The sequence below is a fragment of the Salvia hispanica genome, chromosome 5 (assembly GCF_029641045.1).
Source record: "Salvia hispanica isolate PSC_SH4W2 chromosome 5, Shi_PSC_v1, whole genome shotgun sequence".
Taxonomy (NCBI): Eukaryota; Viridiplantae; Streptophyta; class Magnoliopsida; order Lamiales; family Lamiaceae; genus Salvia; species Salvia hispanica.
Genome location: NC_142696.1, coordinates 34939221 through 34965822, shown reverse-complemented (window position 1 = coordinate 34965822; position 26602 = coordinate 34939221). Strand labels below are relative to the sequence as shown.

At 36.3% G+C, this 26602-nt stretch overlaps 3 protein-coding genes across 5 annotated transcripts; 1 reads left to right on the top strand and 2 right to left on the bottom strand.

Annotated features, from left to right (window-relative positions):
* Nucleotides 1-598: 598 nt before the first annotated feature.
* LOC125189461 (nuclear pore complex protein NUP160-like) lies at nt 599-14220 on the top strand. Of its 2 annotated transcripts, XM_089058546.1 has the most exons (27): nt 599-946; nt 1100-1235; nt 1328-1592; nt 1964-2024; nt 3190-3347; nt 4265-4347; nt 4939-5043; nt 5140-5237; nt 5549-5669; nt 6139-6321; nt 6698-6890; nt 7009-7580; nt 8503-8665; nt 8849-9126; nt 9203-9390; nt 9771-9847; nt 9956-10299; nt 10657-10725; nt 10816-11134; nt 11272-11400; nt 11592-11700; nt 11795-11866; nt 12053-12185; nt 12873-12980; nt 13298-13438; nt 13624-13797; nt 13897-14220. In XM_089058546.1, exons 1-27 carry the CDS (start codon nt 762-764, stop codon nt 13936-13938), a joined length of 4506 nt encoding a protein of 1501 aa, XP_088914672.1. In that variant the 5' UTR covers nt 599-761; the 3' UTR covers nt 13939-14220. The 2 variants fall into 2 exon arrangements, with proteins under 2 accessions (XP_088914672.1, XP_088914673.1); XM_089058547.1 differs by lacking the exons at nt 599-946; nt 1100-1235 and having other exon boundaries at nt 1392-1592; nt 3222-3347.
* Nucleotides 14221-14361: 141 nt separating this feature from the next.
* On the bottom strand, nt 14362-15698 carry LOC148926716 (uncharacterized). Its single transcript, XM_089058548.1, has 2 exons — nt 15374-15698; nt 14362-15085 (listed from the first exon to the last, which is right to left on the bottom strand). Exons 1-2 carry the CDS (start codon nt 15555-15557, stop codon nt 14535-14537), a joined length of 735 nt encoding a protein of 244 aa, XP_088914674.1. The 5' UTR covers nt 15558-15698; the 3' UTR covers nt 14362-14534.
* A 6269-nt stretch (nt 15699-21967) lies between these two features.
* On the bottom strand, nt 21968-24210 carry LOC148926715 (glucan endo-1,3-beta-glucosidase 11-like). 2 transcript variants are annotated; one of them, XM_089058065.1, is made up of 4 exons: nt 23824-24210; nt 22950-23276; nt 22243-22856; nt 21968-22137 (listed from the first exon to the last, which is right to left on the bottom strand). In XM_089058065.1, the coding sequence occupies exons 1-4, from the start codon at nt 23870-23872 to the stop codon at nt 22060-22062; spliced, it is 1068 nt and encodes a 355-aa protein (XP_088914191.1). In that variant the 5' UTR covers nt 23873-24210; the 3' UTR covers nt 21968-22059. The 2 variants fall into 2 exon arrangements, with proteins under 2 accessions (XP_088914191.1, XP_088914189.1); XM_089058063.1 differs by having other exon boundaries at nt 22243-23276; nt 23824-24209.
* Between the last annotated feature and the right edge of the window lie 2392 nt (nt 24211-26602).

Genomic DNA, 26602 nt, shown 5'->3' with positions numbered 1-26602 from the left:
GAGGCAGTGGAGAGGACGAAGACGGAGAAGGAAGGGTGATGTTGGGGATGAAGAGTGCTAGGCATGTGAGGAGCCGAAGAGGGGTAGTTTAGTACTCCCTCTTTCCCATAAAAGATGTCACACTTTCCTTTTTAGTTTGTCCCACAAAAGATGTCACATTTCCCTTTTTGAAAAAAGTTCTCTCTTACATCAATATAAAAATTATATTTTCTCTCTCCATTTAATATACAAAACAAAACCTCCTAAAATCTCGTGCCGTCCCACAAGTATGACATCTTTTGTGGGACGGAGGGAGTACGTGGAAATTGTTTTAAGCCCTACTCCCATTCAACCAAACTCTCCAAATTGGGCTATAGTAATTTCTAGGATCCAACCAAACAACTAACAATTTTAACCCATCAACTCATGAAAAGCCATAACCATACATCCATGTTAATTATTTAGCCACCTATCCGACGAGCCCTTAGTTTCCATTCCGAGAAGGATAGACCCAAAATATGTAGGATTGACCCAATAGACATTCCCGGATTTAAAAATGTGGTTATTGAATTTTGAAGAGTGAAGTCACAGGACTTTGGGCATGGGCTATAATCGTATCACTGCATAAACGCGATTTGATAAATTTAAAGAGAATCCGCAAAATCGTCTCCCTCGCGATTCACCCTAAAACCCTCGCGCTAACGGACACATCTCTCCGTCTACTCTCCGGTGCCGTAGCTTCCAATTTTCTTCAACAACAGGCGGTGGCGGTGGGGGCGGCAATGGCGAGCAGTAGCTGCTGGCGAATGGCGGGGATGGAGGCACCACTGCTTAGCTTGGACTCAATCGAGTGGCGCCAAGTCTCCGTTCCTTCCACATCTACATATACGGCCAACAATGACAACTCTATTGTTAAAGACTTCGCCTCTTCCATCACCGTTGGAAATCCTCCTTCCTATTTCATCTGGTACTTTTCTTAGTTCTCTCTCTCTCGTGGCGCTGCGGTTTTTTTAATGAGTCGTAAGTTTTTCGTATGTAGTTTGATTGCTGCTATTTAGTGATCGCATCTTCGCAGAGTTTTTTATTCTTTGGTCTGTGCACTGATGACTTTGTATTGCAGGAAAATCAGTAGGAGTCAGGGAAATGTGCTTGAGATTGTGCGAATTTGCAGTCATAAGGATACATCAACTAATGGCCTTCGCCTTGTATTTCCAGAAGCTCTTTTTCCATTTGCTTGCATCTGCAAATTAGACGAGGTCTGCTTGTCTTTGAACTGGTTACTTTATTTTTCATTGTTTAAGTATTTGGCAGCGTCAAGGATGTTTCTAATACTGTCCTTTCCATGTAGACCAAGTATGCTTCTGGAGATTGTTTGGTGCTTTATACTTTGACGATCTCAGGGGTTGCTTACCTCATCAGATTGAGGAGCAATCTTGACTATGGAACTTCCTCTTTGGTCCCGGCTAGCGAGGTCCTTGAGTATAATACGCAAGTTCACCCTCATAGTGGGGCAACAACAGCTGTTGCAGCATCAGAAGGATGCTTGCTGATAGGAAGGAGTGATGGATCTATCAGTTGCTTCCAGCTTGACATACTTGATCCCAGCACTCCAGGTCCATAAGCTAGATCCTGTGTACTTTTATTTTTGTTGAAGACATATGTTTCTCACTGTCCTGCTGCTATAACAAAAGTATGGATCATTTGATTCTCTTGTAACCTCTTATTTTCTTATTTCTTTCTGGTATACATTTTTGAAGTAAAAGTTTTAAACTATCGCATGGTAGATCTATACAAATTTTTTTGATGTTCCATAAGGGCAACTTAATTGCATTTCAGATAGGTGCTTTCCATTTCTAAAGTTCTCAAAGTTTGCATTTCTTAGTCATGGTAGACCTGTCCATTTGGTGTTTTTTATTGATGAATCACACTCTTAAGTAGTACTGTAGTATTATTTTCTTGATGATTCTTATGATATAATCTGCAGTTTTTGTGTCCGAATTGCGAGATGACCCTGGCTTTGGTCGGTTGTGGGGCATATTGTCAAGGTATGGTTTCACTTCTAACAAATGAAGTTTGAGTCTCAAATTTTTAATCTGTTACTATTTTTAATTTTAATGCATTCTGCCTTTTATTTCTTCTCACCAGAGTTGTCTTCATCTGTTTTGTATTGATTCTAGTTTTTGGTACTTTCCATTTAGGAGAATTGCATGTTCATTTAGAAATTTTGAACTAACTAAATCTAGGTATATATAGAACTGGGTGAACCCTCATAATGTGGCTACTATCTTAACAAGCTACATGCAAACTGCAAAGCTGTTAATTTCTCAAATAAGCCTTTTGTTTTACAGACCTTATGCATAAGCTTTTAGTTTCTCATGATGCTAATCGGTACTACATCTAAAAAGAATGAAGTTCCATACTAGTAGAAGTGTTTCATAAACCAACCAATAGCTTTTATGTGAAAAGCATTTTTCAGAGCTTCGTGCGGTTAATAAGTAATGGAATTTTATTTGGGAAATTCAGTGTCATGAATTCCAAAATGTCAATGTTAAAATTGATATGGAGAGTTTAAATCCTGCAGATTGTCTAAAGCCACTACTACTTTCCCTTTTGTGCTCCTCTACCAGTTGCTCCTAGATCTCTTTAATTATGGAGCACAAAACTGAAGGTAGTGTAATTCAAACGATAAAGCATGCTGGGGTAGATCAGTCAGATGGAAAGGTTCCACTTACGGAAAACTCATCTGGTTGACCTACTGCTTATTGCAGATGCTGCTCCAACCTGTAAAAAAGAGATAGACGGCTTCACATGTTTGGAGACCCGGATGAACATCTTTTAATTTTAAACTTAGGCAACCCAGTGATGTTAGAATTCAATCTACAAGGAAAATACTTGGCCCATTTTTTTTTGATTAATTGTGAATATGGTACATTGTAGGGTGGGACAAAGAAGGGCACAAGCAAGTGTCTAGTTTTGTTTAATATCTTTTGTAGAGTTTTTTTCTTTGAGTAGAATATTATATTATGATTGGCTTGTGGTACTCTTATTACTTGATCAATTATGGGTTTCTAAATACTCCAACAATATTATTTTTTGTTGAACTTAATGTCTGAAAGATAGAATAATGTTTTTTTCTATCTTGTCTTTCTCTCTTCTCAGTCTCTGGTGATCTTTATTTTTCATACTATTTCATTAATAATTTTCATTTAGGAGCCCTAATTTGGCTGCTGTCGTGGATTTAGTGGTATCAGAGGTACAACAGAGAAAGCTTCTCTTTGTGCTTCATTCTGATGGGAGCTTTCGGGTATGGGACCTTCTAAGCCGTAGTAAAATTTTCGGTCATGCCATGACAGTTCCAGCAAGTACAGGCAAGGGTTCAACCCTAACTTTTATTTCCTAAAATCGGCTTGTCATTTGGTTACGTATTGCTGTTTCCCTGCTTAGTATCAAATTATAGTATTGCTCGCCCACTATACCGTGCACCATAGTTTTACTTTATCCATTAAGATACATTATGATCAAGTGTCTTTGTCTCAGACAAAGCATACTTCTTATGCATATGTATAGACTATGGATTGTTGTCAAATACAAGGGGAAACACATGCGATCCAATACTAGAACCATGATACTGACACCAAATAATCTATTTGGCAGATAAATGAGTTACATCTGTTTAGCTTGATCCTTTACTTTCTTTGAGTAGCTAATATTTTTTGCATTAAAAGAAATGGGAGAACAACTTTAGACCCTGAAAGTTAACTATATGGATTAGAATAGAATGTCCAACTCTGCAAATATATCTGTTCAGTAGTAAAGCTATACTGTTCGGAATACCTTATCACTAGTCTTCATCCCTTTCCCTTCTTGATGAATTTAAAATTTGAGAAATATCTTTCAAGTCCTTTGGTGGTGGATGAAAAATGCTCATGGATGATGATTTCTTTTTTTCTTACTGATTAAAAGGAATGTTGGGCTTAGTAATATCTGCAGTTGAGACCTCTTATTTACTGTTCATATGATCATTTTTGTATCCTGTCTAGCAAATTCTTATAATTTTCCAGTGGAGAGCTTCATAGTGACTTTTTGCTATTTGATGATTACCATCATTATCATCTGTTGTAGGATATCTATTTTGCTACGTGCGATTGAGCCATTGAGGTGCACACACTAGTTTTATTACTGACTGTAGAATTTCTTTGCCTTGTCAAATCATTCAAAGCCAATTGTTTGGTCTTTTATGATTGGGTTATGCCTAATGTGCGTTTCATTAACATATTACTTCCAGGTGCATTCATTAGGTTGTGGACGGGAGAAGTAAATATAGTCACAGGGGTAATTCCTTTGGCATTGCTTCATGGACAAAATTTGGTATGTGACAGTTATGGAAGCTCCATTTCGTTTCTGGGCATGCAAATTTGTTAAATGCCAAACTACCAATTATATTCAATATTTTTCTTACTATGTCACTCCTGATCCAATTGCTAGTTTTTCTAATTGTTCTAATGTTTTTCTGCCTCCTATTCTGAACTTTATGCCAGCAGACATAAGTGTTTCCTGGTCACTGTATCTGACTTAGAAAATTATCTATTGATTCTGTAAGCAAACCATATAAAATTTACAACTACTCCCGTATTCTCCCAATTTGATGATGCATAAACTTCTAGATATGGATACTTTCAAATTTGTAGATTTAATGCTTGTTCATGTGGAAAAAGCTTGCTATGGTATTGAGTATTGAGTCTATTGACTTGGAATATCTATTACAGTACCAAGTTATTTACATTATACGGAAAAACTAGGTAATGTAATGTCAAATGTGATATTTCACAGTAGATGCTTCCCTTTTGGTTTATGAATGATTAGACAGGGTGATTTCTAGAAAAAATTTCTCACTCGAGTCATACTTGCAAACTGTCCTGACATTGCTATTTACTTTTTCCTTTCTGGAAAATTGTAAAGGATGTTGCAACAGAAACGATCTATCTATACGGACTTCGACTTAATGTGCGAGAAAAAACACCATTGTCATTGGAGCCTTCATCAAGAAGAATCTCACTGGGAGAGGTAATTTAATGACTCACCTAATATTATGCTGCTGTATTTTAACAATCTTCCAATTGTTGAATCTCTAATTACATCTGCTTTATGAATATTCTAAAGGCTGGACCAATTGATGTTAAACTTACTTCGGACAAAGTGTTGATTCTCAAGGAAGATGGCCTCATAATGCAAGAATTGAATAGTGATGACTCCACAGAGTAAGTTCATTGAATATTGCACTTTGTTATTACTCTTCATATGCTGTGTCATTTAACTGATTACATATTTTCCTGCTGAGAGTCTGAGACCCTTCTCTTTAAAATCGTCTGGATTGAGTGGAGCACTAGGTCCGTGCTTCGAAATGGTTAGGGATCAGTTGCTGTTTTGTGGCTTTAAATTTTTTTGAACCATGTTGATTTTCATGCATTTGAGTTATATCTTCTTTTATCATCTAAGCTAAGCTTTTTTTGACAGCTTTGATCAATCGTTTCTCTTTCAAGTTTTATTAACATTGACCTAAATTTATCAGGGGTTTAGCTCATTATTATACATTGCAAGAAAATTTGGTTGCTGACCTGCTATTTCAGAGTTCTGAACATTCTTCAGATGATCTTCTTTGGCTTGCCTATTCAGCATTTTATTCCGAAAAGGTACATAATAAGACATTTGTACCTCTTTCTGTCTTTACAAATTAGAAGAAATATACAGTAGCCAAATACCATGTCATAGTCAATTCTGAAATCTGAACACAATGTGAAACAACTTCTTATGATTCTCCGGTTATGTGTGTTATGAAGAGAGTTTCATGAACAAATTAGTTATTTCGTTTTGGAGTAGGACAGCAGAAAAACATTTTTTTGGTACGAAAATAGGATAACAAGAATTGCATAATAATGCCGTTATGTGACAAGGTGTGGATTCTCAAGAAAGATGGCCTCATAAGTCATAATAACATCTGAAACATATATCTTTCACAAAAATATTCAGAGGTTAAGCATCCTAAAATCTGCTAAAGAACTTCAAGTTTGATATTCTCGAGCTACAAGATAATATTTGTTATTTGTATGTGACACTACTGCATAACTGTATGCTTGTTGGTTAATATTTTTTGTTACGCAGGAGGAAATCACGCCATTTCTATCTTCTGTGTTTTTTCATGGGTTGTTTTTTCCTGGGGTTCATTGCAATGCTGTTATCAGACAAACATTAGCGGATTACCACAAGCACTACACTGATTCTGAGTTTGGTTCCTTCACTGTTGATGGTCTGAAGAGTGAGATTTTGTCGTTGATTGAATATCAGGTATTCTAATATATTTCACGATAATTGATGGTCCATTCATAACTCTAGTTTTGTTTCCCTCATCTTCAAGACAAGTTACCACTACTTTGGATTTTTGCAAGACACATGCATGATTTGGCTATCAGCCTCTATAAGTATAAAATCTATCAGCCTCTCCTCTTCTTTTATTTATTAAGCTCAAGTTAAAAACAATTCCATTGGCCACTGTCAGTATAAAATGCATATTTCGTAACTTTTAAGGGTCAAATGGAATGACACATGATGAATGTGCAGTCCATCATGTGGTTGGGGTTGGTGCTGCTTTTTGACTTTATATATAAATTGTAAGGATGATGAAAGTTAAGGAATAATGGTTATTGATTTATACCTGTTGTAGGGTGGAAGTGACAGTCCTGTTTCCATTCTTCAATGTTGGAAAGCTTTCTGCGACCGTTATGTGAATAATTGGTGTAAATACAATGCAGCATATGGTCTTCTCATGGATCCGTCGACAGGTGCTTTTGGTATAATTAGGAACTACACAATCTCTCTATGCCGTGGCTTGGAGGATGTAGAGCATATAATATATGGTATACCTGGCTTTTTTTTATCAATGTTAGATTATTTTCTTGAGCTTGCAACCTTGTAATCAAATCTATTTACTTCAAGTTATCTGATGTGTAATCTCCTTGACATATGTAACTCCAGGCTCTTTTAAGAACCAGAAAAGTTATATAGGCCGTGAGCTGGATTATTTGGGTGATGAGTCTGAAAGAGAAATTCTCTTTGAGTTTCTACAATGTGTTCGAAATGTGAGCCAGCAGTTGGGGAAAGCTTCATCAACTATATTTCATGAATCGCTTCTTAGAACACCTCATATATCTTCCGAGGAGGTTGTTCCCCGGCTTCTAAAGATTCTAGAGACTGGATATAGTTCTTCAACGGCAGCAATTTTAATACCAGAACTTGGAGGTGATGCTGCCCTGGAAAAAGAATTGTCAAATCACAGAAATCTAAGAAAATTCTCCACAAATATCTTTTTGTCCCTTCATGAATTGTGCCATAGAGCTAACTCATGGAAAAAGGTTTTGGATGTGGTTGAGAGTTACTTAAAGTTTTTAGTGCCTCATAAAATTGTGCTTAAGCCGGATGCAGCAGGACTGTTCCATTTAAATGGTTCTGCAATAGTACAGTCCATGTCCCAAATCGCCAAAGTGATGTTTGATTCCGTGTTGGATGTCTTTATGCTACTAAGCTATATGACTAGCATCAGTGGGCAGGTCAGTTTGCATTATATTGTATACATGGTATATTGCATCATTTGTGAAAGAATTTTAATCATGTGTAAAAAAATTTGTCGTATTCTTTATCTGCATTTTTTATGTAGTTGTCTTATCAAAGGCTAGTTTCTCTGTTATTCTTTCTTTTTTAACTATATGGTTGTCATTATAGGCTCTTGGTGAAGGAGCCTTGAAACAATCATAAAATCTTGAAATACCTAGATAGCTTAAAAGTGGTCCTAATGTCTGTATCTTTCATGACCAGTTATATTTTGTTATTAGTTCAATGCTATTCTTTTTTGGCACATTTCCTTAATGAAGATTGAAATATTTATTTCCTGGGCTATGAAATTATATCTCTATCCTGTAAATGGTTACATTAGTAGGACTAATACCCCACCCATTTATATTCTGTTCATTTTCACAAAATATCATGGATTATACATTCCTGATTTCCTTTGTCTGAAAAGTTTATTTCTACATAAGCTTTTGACATAATTGGCATGTATTATTTGACATTTGTTCAATATAACTGGCCTTGTCTGAATGTAATATGAGCTGCATTTACAGTCTAGTTTAATGGAATAATAAGTAAGCAATATCCGAAAATTATGTTGTCCATGTTGAACTTGAAAATATGAAATTATTGTAAGTATTGATCATGCATCTGCTTTAGTGGTGCTTTCTTATTGTGAGAACTACTATGTAAGAATGGAACAACTCTATCCATCCCCACCCTACTGCACCTGATTCTTTCTCAATAGTTTTGTACTTTTGTTTTGGGAGGTTGAACTGTTTTATAAACTATTTCTAAAACTCTAGTTACAGTACCTTTTTCTGGTAAGAAACAGAAGTTTCTGTAGAGCTCTATTTACAGCTCAATTTGATTCCGTGAAGAAACATAGTTCCCTTTCTTATGCAGATTAAAATGTCATATGATGAGGTTTCAAGGATTAAAGTAGAGTTAATACCAATGATTCAAGAAATTGTGACAGAATGGCATATTATCCAATACTTGGGGACTACACCATGTGAATTGCTGGCAATTGAAGATTTCAGCCATAAGCTTTCATCCTTACAGATTGGTAGGATGGAATCAGATCTGAATTTGCTTTTGTTCCCTTTGCTTCTAGATTACCAGTCATGTACTTATGATAGACATCGTCATTAGATATTAATGAGGTTCATCACTACATTTTTATTTAACTAGTTTAAACTGAGCATTATGTTGGCCCAACTCCTGATGGGTTTTCTCTCTCTTTCATCAGATTGCAGTGAGGATAAAAGATTGTGGAATAGGAAGCTTGGAAAATTTGAATTTTCTTTAGCACATATTCTACTATTGAACATGCAAGGTTCCTCCAGAGAATTCGGAAACCACCATTTCAGTCAACTTCCAAATCCCGTCAGCTTGGTTAGTTCAAGTAGGGGGCTCATCAGCTGGATAATTTGGGGAAGAAGTGGTGAAAAATCTTCTGTATTTTTCAGCAATTCAAATGATCTTGCACTGATCTTACTTAGAAACAATCAATACAGTGCTACTGAGGTTAATTTCTTTCATCCCTATACTCCTCATGTTAGATTTTGGATTGAGTCCTGAGATGAGGTCTTACTTTTGCTAGTATTTACTCACTTTGGTGGATGCATATTCACGCAAGGAGAAAAGTTTTGGTAGTCTCCAGGCTATGGACGGAAAATTGGCTTTGTTGTCCCATCTTCTTGGATGTTGTCTAGTTGCTCAGACTCAGTATGGACTGCATGGATCAGTGAAGGACATAAAAGTTGGGGAAGCAATTTCATGCTTTTTCAGGTATCAAATGATTTCAACACTACAGGTCTGAGTTCATTTCAAATAAATGAGTATGATAGGATGATAGAAAATGATTGAAGAAAACTCTAGATTCACTTCTATGAATCGTTATTCCATTGTGCATGTTGATGTTTTATGTAACTTATTGCTGGACCTTTGTGATTGTCCATGTTGGATTTACTGCTTGCATTGCTGGACTAGTTATGCTTGTTTTTTCTTGTTCTTGATTATTTTGTGTATTTAAACATTTGTTTTTCTTTAAGTGAGATATTGCTTTAGCTTGGATAGCTGTCAAACCTTCCTGCAGTATAAATAAACTGCTAATATGTGTCAGCAAATGAATAAAATTCTATTTATCTTTTGTAATGTTTGTTGTTCAGAGCGGCATCAATGGAAGGATCTTCAAAGGCTATACAAAGTCTGCCACCTGAAGCAGGATGGTTCAAAATTGATTTCAGTTACGTTAGCAGTTTAAGGAGTCTTATAGTGCACATTCCATAGCCAGATTGATTTCCTTGGCTTCTTGCTTCTATAATTCACGCCGTTTATTATTTCTCTCTTGCAGGCATTTCCCACTCAATTGCAGCATGGAAGCTTCACTATTATCAATGGGTGATGCAGCTCTTTGAACAATATAATATGAGTGAAGCTGCCTGCCAATTCGCCCTGGCTGCACTTGAGCAAGTTGACGAATCTCTTGGCACTGTGAGTAGCACCTCTGATGAGAACCTTGGGGAATCAGTGACTAGTGTAAAGGGCAGACTTTGGGCGAATGTCTTTAAATTCACGTTGGATCTCGATAACTACCACGATGCATATTGTGCAATAATTTCAAATCCAGATGAGGAAAGCAAGATCATCTGTTTGAGGCGTTTCATTATAGTTCTATATGAGCGTGGTGCTGTGAAGGTTTTCAGGCTATTTCTTATCTCTCCCTCCATTTTTCCCACTCTCTTCTTGGTTGACTACCTTCTTTCCATGCATAAATCACTTAATTGTTATTGAAGCAATCTAGCTTTAAAGCTGAACCAAACAATGGACAGAATAAAATCTAGTATGGTATACTGAACCAAAAAACTTGTAGTTTGCATGATACTGAGAATTTTTATTGTAATGGAGCTAAGGTTGCAATGTTTCTTATGTTACCTCTCCTTTTCATCTCTTTTCTTTCTTTCTATCTTATTTTGAGTGAGTGATCTTGTGGTGAGATGCATAGGTTGAAGAACTTTTACATATAACCTTTTGCTGTTCTTTTATTCCTTGCAGATACTGTGTAATGGCCAGTTACCACTGATTGGTTTAGTGGAGAAAGTAGAACGAGAGCTTGCCTGGAAGGTTTGCTATTTGATTGACAAGTGAATCAGAATCTTCTATTTTAGAGTAACCTTTTAGTATCTCAAAGTTATCAATTAATTTGCTTGGCAGGCAGAGCGTTCTGATACCTCAGCAAAGCCAAACCCATTCAAATTACTTTATGCATTTGAAGTGCATAGGCATGACTGGAGAAAAGCCGCAAGTTACATCTATCATTATTCTGTGCGTTTGAGAGCCGAAGCTGCAGTGAAAGATCATCAATTCAGGTCTTTTGCCCTGCAAGAGAGGCTGAATGGGCTTGCTGCTGCTATCAATGCCCTCCAACTTGTTCATCCATCATATGCTTGGATTGATGCCCCTGCTGATGACATCTCTTCTGATAAAGAAATCTATCCTAATAAAAGGGCTAGGATAACCATTCCAGAACAATGTAAATCATCATTTCCATTGGACCTTTTAGCCCCCCAGCCATTGTGGTGGATCTGAATCCATCCAGACCCCATACATCCTAAAAATCATTAATTGTTGTGACTTGTTATTCTGATCCCTTTTCTCTTTCTGTTTCAGCTCCTGCTGGTGATTCTCTGCCTCAAAAGCTTTTGTCTTATTTAGATATTGAGAAACTCGAAAAGGAATTTGTCTTAGCATCAGCAGAATATTTGCTTTCTTTGGCAAACATCAAGTGGAGCTTTACTGGTATTACAATGCAAAGGCTACTTCACTTTTACTTTTACCATTGACTTGAATTCAGTTATTTTAAAGCAATTTTACAGCTTAACACTTAGCAGCCTAGTGGCCGCATATGCTATATTTAGACTACTTTCAGCCTAAATCTGCTCAGTATTATTCTCATTTCTGTGTTCTCTATTGTGATAATATTCATTCAGGAACTGATAAACCATCAACCGACCTTATTGATCTTTTGGTTGAATCAAACTCATATGACATGGTGTTTACAGTGATCCTCAAATTCTGGAAGGGTTCTGGTCTTAAAAGGTTGTACACTGCCTTCTAATAACTTTTGGCCCCAGAACTGTTAGCCCCTTGGATGGTTTGCAATATGTTGATTATTCAAAATATAAATTTTCAGGGAACTTGAAAGGGTATTTACCGCAATGGCACTGAAATGCTGCCCAAGCAAGCTAGGTGCCTCATTCCACGGGTAAGTGAATGTATTGTTGCTATATATATGATCGAAATCTTATTCTCTAATTTGATCAGTAGTTTAGTTGATTCTTGAATAATCAGCTATATTCCTTTGTGAATGTGGATAACCTTTTGATGTTTCGCAAACTATATATATATCACAAATGAGTCTATTCAACTAGAAAACTCTTGTGTTTCTCAGGAAAGATTGTAAACCATATGGTCTGCTGTTGACCTCATCAGAAGATGATTTTGTATATGACTCTCTTGATACAGCTGCTGCATCACAAAAATCTGCCGGAAATAGCCACTGGGGAATACTCGAACACTATCTTGTCCGTATTTCTTATTCCATTTTTGTCCCGTGCTACATATTAGTATATTGTCATATCATATTAGATGGTTTTACTCCTAACTGATGCATTTTTTGCTCGTTATACTTCACAACATTGTTACATGATCTGCCATGTTTTTGTACTGTGTGATGCTTCGACTTGTTGGGGTCGGGGTGTTGTCATATTTTCAGTATATTTGTGGGCTTTCAGTGATTTCACCAAAACTCGAGTATTTTATATGCTCTGTTTATGTGACTATGCTTTGATCTTTATTATGAACATATTTTAAAAGGACTGTTTCTCTCACCCCTTCATCCAAGACTGTGTTATACTATAACTTTGTTCATTTATATAAAAAACTCTGGATAGTTTTGGAGCCTTTATATGTTAGTATATGAAATACTTTGGTCTGAAAGTTGTTTCCTGATGCAATAGTGGAAGTGGTTAAAACTCTTTTCACATTAGTAATGGAAATGTTTAACTAAAACTTTTTGCTTGTTCCTTGCTTGCAATCCTTATTTCACTTATTCATTGCCCTTCAAATTTGTTGCTCTATCTTAAAGTAGGTAAGAATGAGGTGGGAGTTCAATCTTGAATTATAAAGTAGTACTAACTATGGGAGTTCACTTATCTCTGATGGTTTAAAGTACTAGGTATTCCACAGCTTACTTGGGTCATTTATCGCAGGATAAGTACAAGGCAACTAATCCCAGATTGCCATTAATTGTTGCTGGAACTCTACTTTCAGCTGATTCCCAAATTGACTTGCCACTATGGTTAGTCCGACATTTTAAGGTAAATATTGTATGAGCTTCCGGCATTTTGAATAAATTGTTGAGACCTACACTCAAATAACAAGCATATTAGAAATTATGGTCTTCAAAGTTCGAACTCAACTTTCTCAGAGTTTACTTTGAAATGTTGGAATAATTGGAAATATCTCGACTCTTAATCCAATCTTTCTGGTGGCATATGTGGGTTTTGGTGGAATAAATGTCTTGTATCTGATTTATTTTTGTATAGTGAATCTATCTCAATATTTTATTGTCTTCTCTCATTAGAATTACATGCATTATGCATATTTATTTCCTAATTTGTCATTGATTGGACAGGGTGATCGCAGTGAAAGTAGTTTTGGCATGGCTGGAAATGAATCAAATCCAGCATCCCTATTTCGCCTGTATGTTGATCACGGAAGACATACAGAGGCTACCAATTTGCTGATTGAGTACATGGAAAACTTGGCGTCTATTGTAAGTTTATCCATACTTGCCGATTCCTCATGGCGTCTACTAATGTTTGGAAAGGCATGACATATATGCATAGTTTTGTGGTAGTCTTTTTACAATGGTTTCTGTCTGAGGCTAAGATTGCCCTACATTGATTTAATAGCCTTACTTGTTGCCAAGAACTGAATAGATTTTGCAATCATCTACAGCGACCAGCTGATATCATCCGACGTAAAAAACCTTTTGCTATTTGGTTTCCATACACTTATGTGGAACGCCTATGGGGCATGCTGGAGGATTCCATCCAAATGGGCCACAGAAGCGAGCAGTGTGAAAAGCTGAAAAAGTTATTGCATGGGGCTTTGTCAAACCATCTAAATCTGGTAAGTTTTATCCTCTTGGCTCTTGTTTTTATCTTGAAGTCTGAGTGATGGTTGCTCTTATAAATGATATTCCTTTTATTACTGGGAAACTTTTTACAGCTGAAAGTAGAGTCGGATGATGTTAAATCTTGTGCAAGCTAGTGCTGCTGGACTGGTTGCTTTCGTCAAACTTGGGCATTTCTGAGCTCCAAATACTCAGGCTATTCCGTTAACTTGTTAACCGGTTTCTGGTGGTTTGCCCTGTTTATAAATACTACTAGTATGTTCATTTTCATGTCTGCCTGAGAGGGGAAAGAATATTGCTCATCTTTTATGTGCTCAATGCTATAGTTAGATTAGTCATATCGTTATATTGTATATACATCTTTTTTTTATATGTATGAGAAAGGGAGCTGGCTGAAATTTAAGTCTTCTTTTTTCCTACTTTCATAGTAGTACTAACTACTGGCATTTGTGAAGTAATCTTTGTTCTATATTAGTACTATGAATATTTTAGTGTTTGTTACTTGAATTTAGTGTGTAGTGACTACACGAAAACAAACAGTTGAATGAGTGGTGCAAATGTACACAGAAAAACCAATGAAATTTATTAACTACACACAAAGGCAACATACACAAACGTACGACTCTCAATGCTAGAGAAATGAAATAAAAACAATGGGTCCTGTCCACGTGAACTAGTATCATAAATCATAAACAACACCAAAACCTAGCAGGTATACATAAGCGACATCAATCTACATGATGAGCCCAAAGGCAACTGATACAAACACCACCAACGAAGCACTGATAGTCGGAAGTGGTGCGGAGGAGTCCGGAGCTGGAGGCGAAGGCGGGCTGAGTCCCCCCGGTGTACCTGGAGCCCCTGGTAATGGGCTTCCGGGTGTCAGAGACGGGGACGGTGATCCTGGCGTTGGCGTTGGCGCTGGCGATCCTGGCGTTGGCGTTGGCGCTGGCGATCCTGGCGTTGGCGTTGGTGCTGGGGATGGATTCGGAGATGGTGTAGGGGTGACTCCAGGGGCTGGGGTCGGGGTGGGGACGATAGGGGGAGAAGGAGCCGGTGAAGGGGTTGGGGCAGAGGAGGCGGCGGAGACATTGATAGCCAACTTTTGGCCCAAGGAGCAGTGGGAGCCAAATGTACAGATGAAGTAGTGCTCTGTTGTGGAATTGAGAGTTACGTTCCAAGGCCCAACCGTGGCCAACACAATGGGGTTGGTGCTGCTACAACCATCGAATGCTTCCTTTCTCACTTCAGCCACATCGTGTTGCCCCGTCATGAAATTGAACACTGCAAATATTTCCTTATTATCCAATCTAATTCTTCAACATTAGTTGAGATACTATTACACTACAATTTGCCCCAAAAAGAAGGGAAAAAGCCAAGCATCAATTATTGCTCTAGATTTATCAAGTTAGTTAGCCTTGACCAAATTCGGTCGTACAATAATTTCATCATTTAAATTAAAAAATGTTTTCTGTTTTAGCACATGCAAATCATACACTTACTCACTCAAGTACTAATTTGCTAATTTAGTTTGAAAATAAAAGTAGGCACCAAAATCTATTTGAAGTTTACCAAGAACATCTCCAGCTCTAAAAACATAGCGACCAGCCCAGGTGGAGTAATCATTGGGTGTGGTAGGAACTCTCCATCCTTGATTGTCTCCCACAACATAGGTGGCTGCAGAGGCTTTTCCGAAGAGGTCAGTCGCCGCCGCCACAAGCACGGCCAAAAGAAAGGCACGGCAATTGAAAGCCATGGTGTATATATGTTCTCTGGTTGCCCCTGTCCCTGTAAATGGTAAATTGGTACTAATAGTGATTATGATTGATTAATGGGTGCGTTTCGTAATTTGAAAATAGAGGAGGATCTATTTATAGAGAGGATAGGAAGGGTAGCTCTTTTGAAAAGTCTAATTAGGAGGAGGAGGGATTATAATGGAAATGGTGGAGGAGTTGCCGACTAACTAAATTACTACTAGTAGTATAGTACATTACATGTGTGCTTAGTTGATACTCTCTCCGTTCTATAGTAATGGAAACATTTCTTTTCGGCATGGAGATTAGGAAAAATTATATTAGATGAGTTAAGTAAGAGATAATAAAGTTGAAAATGAGAAAGGTAGAAAGATGAAGAGAGAATTAAATAAGAGAGGAAAATAGATGTAAAAAAATGTGTTGACTTTTACTAAAAAAAGAAATAATTTTATACTATAGAACCTATCAAAATAGCAAAATGATTCTATTACTATAAATGCATGGAGTAGTAGTATTTGAATGATTGATTGTGAGAGAGAGAATAGTGTGGTAATGGTTGAAGTTTCAACCTAAACTTTGAAGACCATTCAAATTATGTGATAGTGGGATTGGTCTCGAATGCAACAACCTATGCCGGTCCTCCTTTATATAATATTATTTCACCCTTTCTTACAAATTTAATTGTTTGATAGTCCTCCCTCCCTTCTATAGGATCATCCACAATGGTTATAGGCCAACCATAAAATTCTCCTATCACATTATCGGCACTAAAATTCCTCCAGTCATATTATCAGGATAAGCAACTGGACAAGCAATAGGCTAGCCACATCAAACAAAATTAAAAAAAACAACTAAAAATTTACAGAACTAAAAGCAAAATACGGAATTAAATTTACGATACATATACGGGAAAATTCATTAATTTTATTTAAATAAAAAAAAATTACATTAACTAAAAAAAATTACATAATAAAAAAAAACGGGCTTCCACACACGAGCCCCCACCCCACTCTACTCCTCGTCGCCGTCGCCGCCACCTGGGACCCCCAAATTTGCGGCATCTGAGCCCGCGTCTGATCCCCCAACTGTGCCGCGGCGACATCCAAATCGACCTGCATACTCTCGAGCATTGAGTGAAGAAACCTCTTCTCCACGGGGTCAGTTGCCTCCCTCCATTCAGCTAAGATCTTGTGCATTTGTTTACGCGTTTGTTGACACGCGTAGAAGGCGAGCTTGTTGTAGACTTGCCAGCAGGGGGGATGCCGACTGGACCTCCTGGGACCCCTGGGCGACTCCCTCGCTGCCCGTTGCGCTGCCTTTGACCAACCGGGCGAGTGCGGCGAGTAAACGATGGAGGGGACGAGAACTCCTGAACATCCTCGGGGAGGTCATGGGAACCGCCGCTGCTGCCGCTGTAATCACCGGCATAGTTCAGCCGCTGCTTCTTCGGCAAGCTAGCATCGACACCTGTCCGGAACTTCTCGGAATCCATCAGCACCAGATAGCAGTTCCAGTAGGTGAATTCCTTATACAGCCCCGACACAGGGAAGGCTTTCTCTGCTATCCTCCTGCAGTCCTCGTCAGTTTGGCCACTGGTCTTCATACGGAGGGCGTTGGTGTACAAGCCCGCAAATCGGGAGACTGCAGCCCTGATTCGCTCCCACCCCTTCCGGCACTCTTCCCCGGTGTATGCCTTCCCATGCGGGCAATTCCTCTTGTAGGCTGCTGCAATTTTAGCCCACATGTTGACGATCGTCTGATTGTTCGAAACGAGGGGATCATCGCAAACAGAGACTCAAGCCATGGACAGCGCGACGTTCTCATCATCCGTCCACTTCCTCCGTACACTGTCGTCATCAGCCGGTTGCGATGACTCGCCTACCACCTTTTTGCCCTTCTTCTTCTTCGGTGCGCCCCGACCCTACCCTCGCCCCTGACCGACTCCATCGTATAGATCGACTTGTTCCAACAACTCCTCTAAGGAGAAAGTCTCATCTCCAGTGACTTGAGTCTCCACTGGGGTCGATGTGTGGGAAGACGCAGTCAAAAAATCAAGACTGGGGCAATAGACATTGTCCCTCCCCCTCTCGGCGTCCCCTGCATCACGGGCTGCACCCTCGCCTGCCACTCCGGCATCATCTGCATCCCGGCTCCCCACCCAGGCATCATTTGCATCCCCGGTACCCCCTGCCCGCCGCCCTGCGGCATCATCCGCTGCCAAGGGTACATGCCGTAGTACCCGCCCATTGGCCCCCATCCAGCTCCCACAGGTACCGTGGGAGTTTGAGTCCCACTCGTCGCTAGAGTAGACTCGTTGTTACTATCCATTTCGCTTGTTGCTCTTGTACAAAAATTAAGAGAGAGAGAAAACTCGTTAAAACAAGTGGTGCGAATGAAAATGACGTGAAAAAAAAATGCGCTGGCCGATCGCTGGCCGATCGCCAGCCTACAATGGCGGCCAGCGCATCGGCCAGCGCTCGCCGATTGCAATGGTTTGGCGAGCGGATTGGCCAGCGCCGGAAATCGGCTAGCTGGTCGCTCACCGACCATTGTGGATGCTCTAATAGATGACTCATTTGAAATTGACACGAGATTTTAGGTGATGTTATTTTATGTGTTAGGTGTAAAGAGAAAATAGTACTACTATATTTATATTAATATGAGAGGGGATTTTTTCCAAAAAAAGAAATGTGACATCTTTTGTGAGAGAAACTAAAAAGGAAAGTGTGTCATCTATTATGAGATAGGGGGAGTACTTTATTTATTCAACTAGGTTGAGTTGTATTCCTTTTTTTGAATGTTCCAACTAAGTTGTCATTTATTTTTACTTTTTTTGACAAAAAATAAAACATGTTACCACTACTACTTTATTCCATCACCTATTTGACTCTTTTTATCTTTTCCACTTTATTTACTCTTACTTTTCAACACAATTTCTTAATCTCCATGACTAAATTTGGACTAAACTTAGTTGAGACGAAGGGAGTATGATTTATTATAAGCACTCCATCCGTTCCATAAAAATAAGGACAATTCCATTTCGGGATGCCCTATTAAAATATCCATTTCTATATTTTTAACTTCTTTCTATCTAATAAGACTAATCTCATTTTTTACTAACAATACTATAATTATTTTTTCTGTTTATCTCTCTTACTTTACCAATTATCTATAAATTCTTGTATCATCCTAAATATTTATATATTTTTTTACGGAGAGAGTAGTTGTATTGTACTAGCCGTCATGGACCTAATGGTTATAGGTAGTTGGAAAAGAGAAATAATTTGCAGTTCCTCGTCTTTCTTTCATAATCCTCAATGGGGAAGTCCATGAGCAAGACACTTTAGTCGATCGACATTAATCTATTTTTTTATTGGTGGATTTTCAGAATCGAAGGTGAAGATAGTAGGTTCAACTCAAATATATCTACCAAATTTTTTTTTGTTAGATTTCGTAAGGGATGTTTGGATCCATTGTAGATTTTGCGAGGATTTAAAGATATTTCAGAGAAAAAGAAGACGTGAATATGATGACTAGTCATATAGATAAAATGGGGAATAAATATACTTGTGGAGGAAAAATAGGAACAAAATTAAATAATCAATTATTGCAGTTGGTTTTAGAATTTTAGCGGCTAGTTATTTATTTTATTTTATGGTTCCTCCCTTCTTTGTTAATTAAAAAATTTCACGTGAAAGAATAAAGTAAGAGGAATGATAATTTTTTATCAAAAATAAAAATGGCTAAATTATGTTGGAACTTTTCAAAATAGATAAATGACTTTATAACATGGAACAAATGGAGTAATAAAATCGGATAAGCCACATGCGTATTATTAACTAATCATGTATAATTAGTACTTACAATAATTGGTTTGAAGCAGACAACAATTAAATTGATCTATGACTTTTTCCCCTAATGCTCTAGTTAAATATAGATCCCATAAATTACTCGTAAATTAAAATAAGCCCAATTCGTTTTCATGATGAATCACACAAAATTGCTACGTACTGTATTTTGATCAGCCAACATTATTGACGTTGACGAAAATTCACATAATTCCAAGATGATTATGAACTAAGTAGGACAACTAGACCCTACCCCAAATTGTTGGACGTGAATTAATAAAATAGTCCCTCAAAATCAAAATTTTGAAATGTACTATGTGAAATAAAATCAGATTTAAGTTTTTTTGTTGAATTAAAAATAGGTATGCACAATTAAAAATCTCAAGAAGGTTTTTGATATTAATTTGTATTTATGAAATATCTTGAATTAATGTTTGTGTTTGATACTCGATTCTTTATTTAATCGATTCTATGTGTTGATAAAAGAAATATATATAGTTCCTAGATTAGATGATATAATCCAATTCTTATACAAGCTATCATGTGCCGAGTGTGATATGATATCTATATAATCTTTTGGATTGACAAAAAGTGTGAATATGTTTATATTAAATATATTCCTCCAACAATAATTATTGAAAAAAGTGGAATTAGAGTACGAGATGAAGTCTAGTGGTTGACCTAGACAAGAATTAGCAGTTGATGAACTCCACTATCGTTCAACACTTGTCCATTTTATGTGATTTTTGTCTTTAATATTAGTATCATTTTCTTTTGCCATCTACTTTTCAAACTTTGACGATTAAATACAAACTTCGTGGATAATTTTGTTAGAAAGAGTCATATTTATCACTCTAGTTACCATGTCAAACTTTTCAAATATTGAGTTGCTTTCATTTTTTTATGAGAAGTGACTACCTTCACGCGTTGATTTTACAATGTCTCACAAAATTTGATTTTTCTTGGTTCTGTCTTTTTATGACAATTGACTAAGAAAATTCGAGAACTTGCTCGAGCCACGAGACGTAAACTGAAAAATCATGTACGATAGATTCTACTAGTATTTTGCATTAATTTAAAAAAATCTATAAACTTTTCACCCTTCGGGTTGTAGTTGACATTTATTCTTCCCCAGTCATCGATTGCTAGCGACAACCGCTCTCTTTTCTGACACATGCGACGACCTTTTCTATTGTGTCTAACTAGAAATTTTTTTCATTATTCATAATTATTGTAGTATGATTGTGTCTCATGTCTCACAGTATTGTGATCTATACTGCAATTAATTATGTTTTTTAATATATCCGGATCGACTTTTCATGCAATTAGGACTAACTCTTGACTCTTCTATCTTAGAGTTATCTTATGTAAAATAGTAAAAACTAAAAAATGTGCATACTCTATCTGTCTATCATATATTGCCAAATTTATCTTCCCTACCAAATTTCCATTTAAAATGAAACAAAGCTATCTACTTAATTAAGTCAGGCATAATTGCGATCTAATATTAGTTTGTTAATTATGATGTTAAAATATTACAAAATTTTCAGATTTTGAATCCCGTCAGGTGTTAATTAAGTATTTAATTGTGGCTAAACAATAAACAATTGCAATATTATTTTCGTTTTAGTCTTCTTTTTCAATTATATGGCATTGTTGATTGATTGAGGATCTGTATGGTCCTTTTCACTTTCTTTTCTTTCTTTTTATTTTTGTTTTTCTTTACCAAAGAAATCGGCATCTAATCCTTCAGCCTACCTTTCATCAGTGAATAAGTATATAGCCCTTTTTTATACTTTTAGAACCTTTTTTTTTGCCAATGTAAAGGTATAATCTTTTTACACATAATCACGACAAAGTACTAATGAATTGCATTAATAGTTAGATTAAATATATACAAATAATTTGTTATTTAATAAGATGGATTGGAATCCTTAATTATATCCATGATACTAAATCGTTTGATTTATTTCCTATTGAAAGAGATAGGATAAGGAAAAAAATTCCAATCGTGAGGAATAAAATGCATCTATGTGGAATATCACAAGCTTTTTGTCCGAATTTAAATTAAATTTCCTACTTGAGTAAGCCAGTTTGGCTCTCCACTCCAAGACTCCCATGCTCTTAATTTCCTCGTAAGAAATTTAAATATACTACTATCAAAGTAAGAAATTTAAATATACTACTATCAAAATAGATTAAACTTGTATGTATAAATTAAATTACTCCCTCTATTCTATCGAAGATAACCTACTTTTTTTTTGGTTTGTCCCAACCAAAATGACGTATTACTAAAATTGAAAACTTCTTTATCTCAACTTTAAATTTTTTTCCTCTTTCTTTTACTTTACTATCTCCATTTAACACAAAATAAAATTACATAAAATCCGTCACACCCAATGAAGGAGTCATTTTTGTTGAGACAGAGGGAGTACTGAGCAAGTAAAAAGCAGGACTATTATAGATAAATAAGGCTAAGCTCCCTCCAACCAATATGTCGAAGGTTCGAATGCACTTGGCACCATTTCACAGCCCCTCTGTCTAGGAAATTGCTTGAATAGATATGACAAAGAAAATGAGTAACTTTCCATTTCTCAAATCGCAGACAAGTATAGTGAGAAGAGATTATCTCTATAGATACAACTTCATATATTTTTCATAATCTCAAGAGCAGAATCAATGTGGAAACAGAGATTGTCAATAACAACCTACACCATTTTCCACCTCCAACCTCCTGCAAATACACAAACAATCACAAATTTATCGGCTAATGTATACCAAGAAACAATTCATAACTACCTATGATCAAAGGTACTCTCTTAGAAAAGGAATTCAATACCTTAAAGGAGAAGAAGGAAGATGAAGCAGACGATGATTTCAGTCCAGGGAGCCCGAGATCATAAGATATACTCCCATCGGCTTTAAAGAGTCCGTAATATTTCTCAGAGAGGGCATTTGGTTTCGAGTCCTCGTTGAATAAGGCAAATATGTAAGCTTTTAATACATGTTTCGGCCTAAGTGGAGTCCCTTTCCTCTTGGCTAGCCTTTTACGCAAATTGAAGTTGTACGTCCTCGCATTGCTTGGCGTAGCAGCAGCTTCACTCTCATCCCCATGAGATGCCCAGCCCGTTTCCGTGATTATAACTTCCATATTCTTGAATCCAGCATCCTCTAGAGCAGCGTAAGCTGCATCGATCTGAGCATCCAGCAAGTTATCATAATGTAAATCGGTTTTATTATCAACAATTCCTTTGTTTGGCTGAAAAAGAGCATACTTTATATCAATCTTCCCCTTGTTGTAAGTATAAGCCAGAAAGGGATACGCATTAAGACAAAACGGAGATCCAATGTGCGAAAAGAACTCCAAGAGAGGCTTCATCAACGGAGCGACAGCCTCTGTGAAATTACCAGAAGAAGGAGGGAACGTGCTCTGAAAGACAGCCTGCGAATGAGCTGTAGAAATCTGAACTACTTTATCTATTCCGAGCATCTTTGTGGCATTGTATATATTCTTCACAGCACCCAATAAAGCTTGAGAAAACTCACCATCACCTCCAAGAACTTCATTCCCTACTGCAATCCCAACGATGCGTGTGTCAGGAAGAAACGCCTTGACATTGTCCTCGACCCAAGTCAGGGCATGATCTGGATTAGCACTCATTTCTTTCAAGAAACCGTTGGGAAGTCCAACCACTAACTCGAGCCCAGACCCTTTGAAGGCATTGAGAACACTGTGATCTGCATCGTAAATCCTAACGTTCTTGATTTTTGCAGCCTTAAGCAGCGTTACAACTTTGTCGGGTGAAGGGATGTTATCTGCTATCCTACCATAATTGATCCCAAAAGTTCCAGTAAACGCCATAGCTAGACGGGCTGCAGCAGTTGTAGGAAAGAAGATAAGCAACAAAGACATCACCACTTCACTTGCAGCATTAAACAAGCGACAACAGCAACATATTTCAATCCAAGCAATGAATCAATGCACTAAAATCTCCCCATTCATGAGTATACAACCCCAAACATATAATTAGCACTTTATACCTTACTCTAAATTATAAAGCCAGAGCGAGCTTACAAAATCACATTGATCTCCATCAAATGAAAGAGTAAAACTTGATTAGTTATAATCTAATTTCATATGCCAGAAGAGTAGTTCTTCATCTGATTAAAATTTCAAACTCAGAAACATTATTTTCTAACAAATAGATAAACTATTATAATTATAAATTGCAATACTACATGTTTCTTGCAAAGATACCATGATCGATGATCCGAAAGCAAGCTAATTCATTAACATATATACTACTTCAATCATGTTCTTCCCCAAAACACAAAACAAACAAACAAATAAATACTAAATAGGAGTAATAAACAAACAAAAGGAGCTGAATTAATCACGAAAACAGTTACTACTACTTACCATCTCCTCCTAGAAAGAAAGCCAGTAACAGAAGACCAAGAACCCTCATCGTTTCAGAAAATTCCTTATTCCTTCAAATTGAAAGCTTCTAAAGATTCCTCCCAAGCCGAAAACCAGCCATTGCCAACTGCTTTCTCAACTTCCCTATGTCAAGACTCGATTTTGAGTCGGTCCCACAAATTTTCCAGCGGTATTTCAAAGCAAGAAGCCAATTATCAGTGGCCGGCGGCAGGTTTTAACGGTCGTTTTTCTTCAGAATCAGAAGTGAACACAACACTCACAAGAACACAAAAATTCAATAATAGAGCGTAGAGATATAGGAAAGAATAATCAAACGTAAATAATAGAGCAAGACTTGATTGGAATTTGCTGCTCCACTTTGTTTTTTGGGCTTGAAATTTTGGTATCGTTATTTCTTTTTGAATTTTTTTCTAAGTAGATGTATGAGTATTTTAATTCTGAATTAGGGCCACTCTCATCCTCTATACGGTGGCTTTCACGCTCCTCAGATTCACCACTTTTCTTTATTTTATTTTTCTCTTTTAATCGCCAATATAAATTTGTCATGTGTAAAGATTGTGTAATACTGTCTACAAAAAGTTGGGATTCCATTCCTTAATAATGGATTGTGTAAAAGTGAACGAATATTAAGGAAATAAATATATTTAAATTTACCAAAATCGATAATGAAAATTCAGAATTGAGGTTATTATTAGCTTAAATTGAGAATACTTTAAATACAAATATTAATACGTACTCCTTTCGTCCCTAAAAATATGAACTATTTTCTTTTTAGTCTATTTCTAAAAAGTTCTATGAATTTTTTAATTTTAAAAACTTTATTATCTTTAATGAGGTGAAACTCATTCTCCATTAACAATACTTAAATTTTTTCTTTTTTTTTCTATCTTTCTTTTACTTTATTAATTATCTATTAAAATTTGTGTTAAACTAAATGTTCATGCCTTTTAGAGACAATCGAAGTATTAATTTCAATAAAATTTCTCAGATGATAGGACAGAACGACTTGATGTTTGGGCCGTAATTGGGCCCGGCTTGTGGGTCTCGAATCTTACCAATTATAGGATTGACGAAGAAGTTATCATCATTTCATTAATTACTAGAGTATTAATGTATTGTTTGATTTTATGCAAGACTTAAATGTAAGTTTCACTTGTTGGGGCAGTAGTCCTACACATAAAGATCCTTTCTCTTTACTTTTTTGTCAATTATCATGCATGTATACTAATATTAATATATCGAGATGTTTGTGATTCAATTACTTATGTATGTTTGTGTTGCTTTTCACCAGTTCAATGGGCTCTAAAAATTTTCAACAAATAACTTTTATTTAATTCCATTTGATGCTGAGTTTCTTGTCACAAATCTGATGTATACTTTGGGGACCAACTGCATTGTATTATTTGTATCCAATAATGCCAAAATTGGATGTACTAGAAAAACTGATTATATAGAGTACTTGCATATCTAATCATACCCAATTAATAAGAAATAGTATGATTATTAATCAACTCATAGTTTGAAAAACAAATGATTTGCTAACTAATTAATTGACATCCCATCACTTTCTGATTGACTTGCACAATAAGCATTAAGCAACCATGCATATTTCGTGCATTAAGTAATATTGGGAGGATTATTAATAGTATATAATAGTAGAAGTATAGAAATAATTTAGAATAGAAACGATAAAAACAAAAAAAAAACAAAAAAAATACTACATTATTCAAATTATATATATAAAAATAATGAACGAACAAAATAAAATAAATAGACAAGATGCGTTCTTAAAAAATTATAGTGTAACAACTAAAATAATAGTAGTATATTTAGTCGGTAGGGTACCGAGGAGTTTTTTTTTTTTTAAGGGTTAACCATGTATATTCATTATATTTTATTGATATCTCGTTACCTATACAAAGCGACACTCAGCCTACTTATATTTTAAAATGAAATTTCCACCTTATTATTAATTAATTGATTAATGTAAGAGGTCTTAATATATTGAAAAAAGAAGCCTAGTCAAAACAGAAGCCTCATGACTCGTGAATAGATCTTTAATACAACATCGTCATCATCATACACAGTTATCCAACGTAAAAGAGGTGACTTTATAGCTGTTTGTTCAATTTAGAATTTTAAATTATTAATGATGTAATTTTTTAAATCTAGCTTTAAATGAAAAAAGAGAAAAATAAAAGAATGAAAAGTGTTGGTAAAAATACATCATAATCGTGTCAACAAATGGCGCAATAAGTCCCATTATCCAATCAGTTTGTCGCTCGCTTTTTTTTAGTCTTTGAATATTCAAGTACTTTAATTTATTTATTTTGTATTGATCTTTTCTTTCTTTTACTTTCTAAAAAGATTCATGCCATTTCAGTAAAAGTGGATGCTTTTGTGACTCCCTGAAACTTCTAACTGAACCTTAATTAATACTCCACCTCGCTCCTCGCATGTGTGCCATTTTAAAACTTTATGCTAATATTGATGGTTAAAATTATGAAATAGTTTTAATTTTGGAAAAAAATGTTAAAAGAAATACAATACTATAAGTTTTTAATTATTTACATTTGAATTTTGGGATGCAAATCATGCAACTACAAAAATAGGCGACTTCTACACACCCTAATTTTCTCACAATGGCACATTGTTATAAAAAAATAATAAAAATAAAGACTCAATAAAATAAAAGAAGAAGAAAGACTTCAACAAGCCTGACCTCTTAGCTCCTTAATCATTTATATTATATTTTTAA

Bases quoted from the DNA above. Each gene is read 5' to 3' on its own strand.
- LOC125189461 (XM_089058546.1), top strand. From the start codon at position 762: ATGGCGAGCAGTAGCTGCTGGCGAATGGCGGGGATGGAGGCACCACTG. The intron at 2,025-3,189 runs GTATGGTTTCAC...ATTTTCATTTAG, and splicing joins TTGTGGGGCATATTGTCAAG to GAGCCCTAATTTGGCTGCTG. The intron at 10,726-10,815 runs GTTTGCTATTTG...TTTGCTTGGCAG, and splicing joins AACGAGAGCTTGCCTGGAAG to GCAGAGCGTTCTGATACCTC.
- LOC148926716 (XM_089058548.1), bottom strand. From the start codon at position 15,557: ATGGCTTTCAATTGCCGTGCCTTTCTTTTGGCCGTGCTTGTGGCGGCG. The intron at 15,086-15,373 runs GTAAACTTCAAA...AAATATTTGCAG, and splicing joins TAGAGCTGGAGATGTTCTTG to TGTTCAATTTCATGACGGGG.
- LOC148926715 (XM_089058063.1), bottom strand. From the start codon at position 23,872: ATGAGGGTTCTTGGTCTTCTGTTACTGGCTTTCTTTCTAGGAGGAGAT. The intron at 23,277-23,823 runs GTAAGTAGTAGT...CAACTGCTGCAG, and splicing joins TTTCTTTCTAGGAGGAGATG to CCCGTCTAGCTATGGCGTTT. The intron at 22,138-22,242 runs GTATTGAATTCC...GTGTATTTGCAG, and splicing joins CTTCCTTCTTCTCCTTTAAG to GAGGTTGGAGGTGGAAAATG.